At 51.6% G+C, this 10,000-nt stretch overlaps 1 protein-coding gene across 1 annotated transcript; it reads left to right on the top strand.

Moving 5' to 3' along the window:
- Positions 1–577: 577 nt before the first annotated feature.
- tsc1b (TSC complex subunit 1b) lies at positions 578–9,994 on the top strand. Its single transcript, XM_067232236.1, is given in 17 exon segments — positions 578–632; positions 3,344–3,554; positions 4,163–4,266; positions 4,711–4,863; positions 5,087–5,231; positions 5,384–5,485; positions 5,488–5,537; positions 5,985–6,058; positions 6,808–6,986; positions 7,194–7,312; positions 7,892–7,945; positions 7,947–8,058; positions 8,495–8,610; positions 8,848–8,941; positions 9,234–9,341; positions 9,425–9,804; positions 9,806–9,994. Coding segments are annotated over 16 exon segments (2,088 nt in total). The 5' UTR covers positions 578–632; positions 3,344–3,445.
- The last annotated feature ends 6 nt before the right edge of the window (positions 9,995–10,000 follow it).

Here is a 10,000-nt window from a genome sequence, read left to right as displayed (position 1 = left end):
CCGTTTTATCACACGCTAACAGTCGCCATACCATGAATTGACCAGCAGATGTCCGTATGGAGACTGTGTATCAAGACACCAATTGTTTCAACTGGTTCCTTGCTTCTGGATGCTTCTGGATGATTCCTTTCCATCACTACCAGTAGACCTATGTCGACCACGCGAACGCACGTCAAACCGCAAAACTCGGTATCTACGGTTCTACATGATGTTTATGGTGATCATATTGCCTTTAATATGATACGATTTTATTTAAAAGTTTAGGGGGAGTCTACCCATTCAGTCTCGATATTTTTTCCCCTTACATCAGGCGCATGCGCAAACTACCTGAGTCACGCGAAACCGCATAACATATTCATCCCTCCATCAATGAGAAAAACAATATTCTGCTACTTCTCACGGAAGAGGTTTGAAGGGTCACATTCGTATATATGCGTGAAACTGGAGATAAATGTTAAGATCTGTGAAAGATCTGGTGTTATTTAGGCCATCATATGCGTCTTTTGGCTGTTTCATGGTGTGCAGGGCTTGGGGATTACTTTGCTTGGAACGCAGCGGATGCGGATTACAGAGGGATGGGCTGTGAGGTGTCCAAGATGGCGGCGCCCTGTGGAGTGCAGCAACTCTAACAGGTAAACAGGTTCATTTATTTGTGCAATAAAAATTACAATTCGTGAATTTTAACCGGAACGACATTGTTTAGTCAAAGGAAGTTAAAATGCGTACTTTTCGGAGGTCCATGCATGAACGTCAAATCAATCTTTTTTCCCCTTGTCTTAGCTGTCGATAACAGTCTTGTTAATTGAGCAGACAGCTTGGTAATTCTTTCTATCACTGAATACCGATGCTGGTGCTTCAACCATCTATTTCTCTCAATGTATAAAGGGAGGTTATATGCGGTTTACCGAGAATAATTCTTCTGAAGATTATCGGATAAAGCTAGCCTAACCCTGCCCATTGTTCCCTCCGAGTTGTTTACGACAGTGTTCTCATTCCAGATGGCTATAACGAATGATTAGGAGCCAGCTTGTCAATGCTATTTAGTCACTACGTGTGGATAACTGATACCGTTTAAAAATTAGATTATTTTCTTTGATCAGAAATCAGTCACAACGTAACATTTTTAAGTGGGGTTATCTCTAAATCGCAACTTCTTGCAATAGGAAGGAGAGCACCCACTTGCATTTGCAGCTAGCTCGGGTTGTCAAGACAAAAGTAAATCGTTGACGAAATCTCAAGTAATTAGCTAGGACTGTAGCATATATAAATGTACAATTTGTAAGGCACGAGCTGCGGGATTGTTAAAATAACTGTATGGTCTAGTCACAAGGCCCACTTAGTTTTTGCCCACGAAATTGAATCAATCTGTTCTGTAAGAACCAAGTCAATAAGCAAAATACCCAAATACGCAGCTTCACAATTCATTTCCAAAACTGTACATCTGAGACGTGCACCTGAAACGTGTTCATCGAAGGTAGCTACAGTGATTAAAATGCGATTTAAAAGACCTAAGCTTTTGTGTAAAAAAACAAACATTTGTGAGTAGGAGAAAGAAATAAGTGCTTAAGCTTGCTTTGCGCACAGCCAAATTAAATTTCTAGTGTTTACATGAAGAGCATAAAGGTTCTTTGTATCCCCTTGAGTGTTCCCGAGCAGGGCTCGAGGTCACAGTGTGTTGTTCCTGTTTGTGCTGCTGACAGTGTCCCTGCGCAGCGCTAACGTTGAAAACATTCAAATTCATCGCTGCACACCCAAACCCGGCCCGCAGACAAAGCTGTGATTGATTACTTGAGGATTAACGTTGAGAAGCTGTGTTTGTGACGCAACTGTCCTCGTGCATGGCTGCCATCTCTTCTTAACAAGAACATGCTTAGAGCTGGAGGAACTTGTTCGTTTGACTTCAGTCTCCCCTGGAATGCGATATCCATTAGCATAGAACTAGTGTGGGCCTAGTGATCAATCAAACGAATCGGATTTTATTTCTGTAGCCCTGTTTCATGAGCATTGTCACAGAAGATCAGTAGAACTGCACCCAAACCTAAACAACCAACCTAAACCCTTTAAGGGGTTATGATGTACCATGCCTGTAGATCTACACTTCTAAATGCTGACCTGCATGAGACACGTAAAGGTGTACGGGAGTTATTGAAAGCTACTGGTCATGAGTGTCTCAGTTGGTGAGGTTTGTGCTGGCATGATGGATAGATGTCAAATCTTTATTAACACCGAGTGGCATTTTGTTGCACAGCCAGCAGTAATTAAATAAACACAGTCATCATCAGCAATCAACACACACCAATCAACGCCCAAGCAATTAACACACGGGCAAAAACATCAAATGACATGATGTTATTCAAAAGGCTACAGTTTACACCCATATTATTTTCAATGCCCATAGGATTTATCTAAAAGCCATTGCCATTATTATGCACAAAAGGCTTCAGCTCTGGCTCATCTCTGGTCGGTTGTAAAACATGCAGCTGTGTCCTGATTGGTGTGTCTGTATGTGGCTTGGCTGGATGTTGAAGAGGGTACCTGTGAGCAGGGAGATCTCTACTGCTGACTCATCACTCCTCTCTGTCTCGACACATCGAGGCCTGCTCAGTGACATCCTGTACATAATGACCTGTCGATCACGATTACGTATGCCTGTTTGTCACATTTGGAGCCTGTGAGGATTTGAGTGACTCACTAAGATGTTGCAACAACATCACGACAAACATTGGCTGATTGTTCATGATGAACCGTGAAGGCATTTTATCCTGACGGATGTTGAAAGGTTCACTTTATCAACCCTAACCCTTGTGTTAACCTTGTGTCTCACAGACACCTTGTGCTGAACCCATACCTCACATGCATTTGATTGAGATTACATATTTATCTGTTGCATCAGGGCCACATGTCGTCAGAGCATGTATCACTTGCAGAAACGACTGTGCCACATTTCACATGCTCGTGAAAATCACCACAAAGATGTTCTTTGAACCTCTTTTACTTACTCGCTAGCTTTACGCAATCCTGTTTAGTAATCAGCCTAGCTGTCTGTCTTAGGTCTGGTAGTAAGATTCTGGTACGATTCTTATTTATTCTAACCTTCCCAGCTCTATGGGAAAGCAGGGTCATGCTGTAACAGGGGACGTAGCTTCCATCTTACACGTGGAACATATCCCACCCACATTTAGAAAACAGCAAATCTGACCCCCCTCTCACTCCTCATCAACAAAATCCTGTTTAACATCCACACGTTCAGTTATGTAAAAAAGCTGACCCCCTCCCACACACACATTTCAAAACAAACCTTACTCTGTGAGAACGCGTCTAAGCCGGTTGCCTGGTCCCACAGCGGTGCCTGGAGACTGAGTGCCCTCCAGGCTGGACAGGACACAGAGAGCCTGACCTCCGCCTGACCTCCGCCCCCGGCAGCCCTGCCGGCAGCCCTGCCAGCATGGCCCGAGAGCAGCCCAGCACCGGGGACCTGCTCCCCCTCCTGGAGACCTCCGACTTGCGTCAGCTGGAGGAGATCAAAGGCCTCATCAACGAGCACCTGAGCACAGGTACGGCTCCAGGGTCCCTCCTCACAGAAGAGTTCTGTTTGGGGTGGTGTTCGGGTCAGATCCTGTTCCTGTTTGGGGTGGTGTTCGGGTCAGATCCTGTTCCTGTTTGGGTTGGTGTTCGGGTCGGATACTCTTCCTGTTCCTGTTTGGGGTGGTGTTTGGGTCGGAACCTCTTCCTGTTCCTGTTCCTGTTTGGGGTGGTGTTAGCATCAGATCCTGTTCCTGTTTGGGGTGGTGTTAGCATCAGATCCTCTTCCTGTTCCTGTTTGGGGTGGTGTTAGCATCAGATCCTCTTCCTGTTCCTGTTTGGGGTGGTGTTTGGGTCGGATCCTGTTCCTGTTCCTGTTTGGGGTGGTGTTAGCATCAGATCCTGTTCCTGTTTGGGGTGGTGTTAGCATCAGATCCTGTTCCTGTTTGGGGTGGTGTTAGCATCAGATCCTGTCCTGTTTGGGGTGGTGTTAGCATCAGATCCTGTTCCTGTTTGGGGTGGTGTTAGCATCAGATCCTGTTCCTGTTTGGGGTGGTGTTAGCATCTGTTCCTGTTCCTGTTTGGGGTGGTGTTAGCATCAAGTAACGCTCGCTGTCTCCTTCTCTTCCTGTCCCTGCAGAGCGTGGGTCCATGCTGCTGAACGGACTGGTGGACTACTTCCTGGAGACCAACTCCACCCAGGCCATGCTTATCCTGTCCTCTGTCAGAGAGCCCCACGACAAGGTGAGCAGAGACGCACCCTGACCCCCTCCACCCCACCACCCCACCACCCCTCCACCCCACCACCCCACCACCCCTCCACACCTCCACCCCTCCACCCCTCCACCCCACCACCCCTCCACCCCACCACCCCTCCACCCCTCCACCCTACCACCCCAACACCCCTCCACCCCACCACCCCTCCACCCCTCCACCCCAACACCCCTCCACCCCTCCACCCCACCACCCCTCCACCCCACCACCCCTCCACCCCATCACCCCACCACCCCCTCTCCAATCCTCCCTCTCAAATCCTCCCTCTCTAAATCTGTGGTGTTGGATATTCCTGAACACACCCTTATGTCTCACGGCAGTGTTATCATGGCACAACGAGAACTAAAGTGTGCCTGACTCATACAGCGTATGTTGTTGTTGTTGTGGTGGTGGTGGTGATGGTTCTCTCTCCAGCATCTACTGGAAAAGATGAACGAGTGCATGAGCAGGCCGGCCTGCAGGCTGCCCACCCTGACCCTTCTGGGACATGTGGTCCGCAAGCAGCCATCTTGGATCCACAAGATCGCCCGCTACCCTCTGCTGCTCTCGCTCCTCAAATGCCTCAAGGTAGGAGAGAATGAGGGAGGCCATCTTGTCAGGCTGATTCACTTATACAAGAAAATGTTATCGTTACAAGTCATGTTGGCTATAACTGTCACTCCTGGTTACATCTTGGAATGGTTAAGATATTGGGAATCATTATATAAGTAGTGGTGTATATAACTACTAACTGTAAAGGAATGTATATAAGTAGTTTGATGTCCATCCCTGCTTCTCCCTCCCCCGTCAGACGGACTCAGATGTGGTGGTGCTCATCACTGGGCTGCTGGTCCTGGTCACCCTGCTGCCCACCATCCCCCAGGCCGGAAAGCAGCACCTCTACGAGTTCTTCGACATCTTCGGCCGTCTGGCCTCCTGGAACCTGAAGAACCCAGGTGAGGGGATGCGTACCTGTGCTCAGGTTCTCTGGATGAGACGGCTCTTAGATCAAACCACCGAGCCACGCCGTTCCGTATCCGGGAGATTTTTTTGTACTTCGATGCGCCTCGTTTCCTGGTCCATGACATCACTTCCTGTCCACTTCCAGGACACATCTCAGAGGTGTATCTCATCCACCTGCACGCCAGCGTTTACTCCCTGTTCCACCGCCTCTACGGCATGTACCCCTGCAACTTTGTCTCCTACCTGAGATCCACTACAGCATGAAGGAGAACGTGGAGACCTTCGAGGAGGTCGTCAAGGTCAGATGACACCCCCTGATCATACCGATTAGGGGTCTCCCCCCCCTGCTCCTGGAGAGCCACCTGCCTGTAGGTTTGCACTCCTACACTAATCTAGCACACCTGATTCTAATAATTAGATGGTTGACAAGGTAACTAGTTGAATCAGGTCAAATAAGTGTGGTTGGAGCACCAAACCAACAGGCAGGTTGCTCTCCAAGAACGGTTGGAGACCCCTGACGGTCCAGACAATCCACACTAACCGAATGAATCAATTCAGACCCTGGGGTGATCGATTCAGACCCTGGGGTGATCGATTCAGACCCTGGGGTGATCGATTCAGACCCTGGGGTGATCGATTCAGACCCTGGGGTGATCGATTCAGACCCTGGGGGATCGATTCAGACCCTGGGGGATCGATTCAGTCCGTTAATCATTGTATTGATTTCTTTTTCTCCTCTATTTCAGCCTATGATGGAACACGTTCGCATTCACCCTGAGCTGGTGACTGGAACCAAGGATCACGAGCTGGACCCCACCAGGTAGGCCCCGCTAAACACACCTCACCAGGTAGACCCCACTAAACACACCTCACCAGGTAGACCCCACTAAACACACCTCACCAGGTAGGCTGAGGCACTGCTCAACACCTCCATGTTTCCAAGAGCGTTCAGCCTCTTTTACCTCCAATTCAGCCTCAACACAGAAAACAATTGCATCCTTCACAAAGAGCCACACCTTGGCCTCAGCTTCTCTCGTCCTGAGAGAGACACCTTGGCCTCAGCTTCTCTCGTCCTGAGAGAGACACCTTGGCCTCAGCTTCTCTCGTCCTGAGAGAGACACCTTGGCCTCAGCTTCTCTCGTCCTGAGAGAGACACCTTGGCCTCAGCTTGTCTCGTCCTGAGAGAGACACCTTGGCCTCAGCTTCTCTCGTCCTGAGAGAGACACCTTGGCCTCAGCTTGTCTCGTCCTGAGAGAGACACCTTGGCCTCAGCTTCTCTCGTCCTGAGAGAGACACCTTGGCCTCAGCTTGTCTCGTCCTGAGAGAGACACCTTGGCCTCAGCTTCTCTCGTCCTGAGAGAGGCACCTTGGCCTCAGCTTCTCTCGTCCTGAGAGAGGCACCTTGGCCTCAGCTTGTCTCGTCCTGAGAGAGACACCTTGGCCTCAGCTTCTCTCGTCCTGAGAGAGACACCTTGGCCTCAGCTTCTCTCGTCCTGAGAGAGACACATTGGTCTCAGCTTCTCTCGTCCTGAGAGAGGAGGGGTGTTCACGTGACCCTGTTCCTTGCAGGTGGAAGAGATTTGAGATCCACGACATCGTCATAGAATGTGCCAAAGTGTCTCTGGACCACAAGGAGGCGTCGTGCGAGGAGGGGTACGCCACCATGCCCGACAACTTCTACCCCCACCTCCAGCTCCGCCCGCAAGACTGCACCTCCAGCCCTTACACTGACTTCTACAGCAGCTACGGTGAGAACTGCCCTCCCCTCCTCGCATCCCCTCACTGGATACCAGTTCAAGTTCATGTAGATTGGTTCAGTAAATGTATATTTTTATGTCTGAAACCAGAGATGGGAAGTAACAAAGGACAAATACTTTGTTACTGTATTTAATTAAAGTTTTGGAGAAAAAAAGTTTGTAACGGTTATTTCTTTCCCAAACATTTCTCTTCCCCAGGAAGTTCATCTTCCACCCCTTACTCCACCCCCCGCCAGCCTCTGGCCCCGCCCATGTCCCTGCCTCCTTTCTCCGGGAGCCAGGCCTCCTATCGCAGCCCCCAAACCTCCAGACACCAGGTGAGAGCTCTGAACACACACACACACACCCCTACACACACTGCTACACCCGCACACACCCTACACACATACCTACCTATACACACACACACACACACACTGCTACACACACCCTACACACCTACACACATACCTACCTATACACACACACACACACTGCTACAGCCGCACACACCCTACACACATACCTACCTATACACACACACACACACTGCTACACACACACCCACACTGCTGTGGACTTGGCAGGCGTGTTCCTCAGACAGACCTCAGAGTGTGGAGTAGGACAGCCTCTGCTCTCTGTTCAGCACATCATGTTTTTCTACTCTGGATGTGTCAGACGCAGTTAGCCAATCACGTTACCCTGAGTCCCCCCCCCCCCCCCCCCCTGCCCCCACCGATGAATCGCCCCCTTGTTTTCAGACGGACACTGAGGAGAGCAACATGAGGAAACTGAGGATTGTTGTGTAGTGTTGTGCTCATGGAAGTGTTACTGAGCCACATGCCTGTCTCCCCCCCCCACCACACACACACACACACACACACACACACACACACATACACACCCTCCCTGAGTAGAACTCCAGCTGTGAGCTGAGCTCAGCCTGCGGGGGTAAGGACCCCCTGTGGAGCCCCCTCCTCCCTGTGTGGCATGGCCACGCCCCCATCCTCCAGGGGCATGTCGCCCAACGCAGAGCTATCCCAGAGTGCCTCTCACCTCCCCGGACGCCTCAACTCCACATCAGGTCAGTGAAACCCCTAACCCTAAATGCCTAGCCTGTCCCTAACCTAGCCTATCCCTAGCCTAGCCTATCCCTAACCTAGCCTATCCCTAACCTAGCCTATCCCTAACCAAGCCTATCCCTAACCTAGCATAGCCTATCCTTAACCAAGCCTATCCTTAACCTAACCTAACCCTAACCAGCCTATCCCTAACCTAGCATAACCCCTGGCTCTCCTTACCCTAACCTTTACCCTTCCCCACGCTAACCTAAAAGACTAGCGTGTAGAGTGGAACCCTGAGGGGAAATTGCAGTTACAACAGTCATACAAAACAAGTCAACTAAATGTAAAGCAGGAGCGTTGAACAGCATGACAGTTGTATCGATCAGTGGACCAGCTCTGCACAGTCATGGCAAACCGACTAATCCTGTCCTGTGATTGGTGGCTTCTTAACGACAGGAGGTAAAGGTACTCCAGCCTCCAGCACCCCGGCCCCTTCCTCCCCTCCCCCCTCCCTCTCTGAGGACCTCTCCATCTGGGCTCTGACCTCCAGCACCTCCAGCCCTCCTCAGAAGGTAAGCCTCAGTTTGAGCCCTAGCCCTCTGGGCCTGTCTCTGCGTGGTGATGCAGGCAGAACCGGAAGTTCCTGGCTGAAGTTGCCTCCTTTTTGATCAGTTTTCTTCCGGAGAGAAGGTTTGTTTTCAAACGTTCCGATTGGTTCATGTGCAGTCCTGTGGGCGTACGTGAAGCTCGTTGCTTGTGATCAAATGTGAGGCGCTTCTCGGGCTGACGGTAGTACCGCTGTTTCTCAGGAGGGTGGCGCTGTGGAGTCCTCTAAGCCCAGCCTGGTCCGGCAGGAACCTGTGAGGGAGAAGGAGGGAGGAGAGGCTGCGCTCCTTGGCCCAGGTCAGTGGCACAGGAGCGCTCGGCTCGTCCTGCAGCAGAGGTGGTTTGAGAGTTCACTGCAGAAACCACCTAACTCTCTCTACTCCACTGGTCTTCAACCCTGGTCCTCAGGGCCCAATGTCCTGCATGTTCTAGACGTTTCCCTGCTCTAACCCTAACCTGGTTCAAATAAACGGGTTGTCATCTAAAGACCATTCATTCTCATCGTTTCAAGCATGAGCAAGCTTACAACGAATATTTCTGAACTGTCGAAGGTTCGCGCGTGTCATAAAACGGTTCCGTTTTCCTTCAGATGTAGGCGGGGTTGGCGCGGAGACCGTTTCCATGACGCTGACGGAGCTGTCCGTCTTCATGAAGGAGCAGGAGTTACAGGAGCGGACTGAGAAGGAGAGGGAGGAAGGTTGGTCACATGACACAACACCTAGTGTAGCTTCCGCCTCATCTGAACCCTCCACACCCTGCTCACAGTCCTGTCCCCTGCAGCGGCCATCACAGAGGAGCTGCTTAAGATCACCGAGGACCAGAGAGACCCTGTCGCCCCGCGCAGCATCGACTCTCCCTTCTACCGCACCACCGAGACCCTGACCGGCCCCCGCGAGAAGCCTCGCCCCCCCCGGGACCCCCACAGGGCCCTGTCTACCCCCGGAGAGCTGCCTGTGGGGGGGGGAGGAGGAGGGGACAGTAGGGTGTCGTCCCAGGAGCAGCCCTGGTGCTTCCAGCCCGGCGTCTTCACCCCCATCGAGCGTCTGGGTCCCAGGAGCCCGGCGGCGCTGGAGGACGAGGGGGCCCAGTCCCAGCTGCTGTCCCTCAGTCCCTGCACCAACCCCTGCCTGCCCTACGAGGCTCTGTTCGACCTGGCCCTGCCCCCGCGCCGCCTCGCTGTTCGTCAGCAGGAGGACCGCGGAGGCCAGGGCCAGGCTGGAGGCCGGGGGGGAGGGCGGGGAGGCCAGGAGGGAGGAGGAGGGGGGGGAGACGTCTGCCTCCCCTCTGGAGGTGTTGGACCGTCTGGTGCAGCAGGGAAGCGACGCCCACCACAAGGTGCTGAAGAGGTGAGCGGCT

Source organism: Osmerus mordax, unplaced genomic scaffold, assembly GCF_038355195.1.
Source record: "Osmerus mordax isolate fOsmMor3 unplaced genomic scaffold, fOsmMor3.pri Scaffold_41, whole genome shotgun sequence".
In the NCBI taxonomy this organism is placed as follows: Eukaryota; Metazoa; Chordata; class Actinopteri; order Osmeriformes; family Osmeridae; genus Osmerus; species Osmerus mordax.
This window is presented reverse-complemented; position numbering and strand designations above follow the sequence as displayed.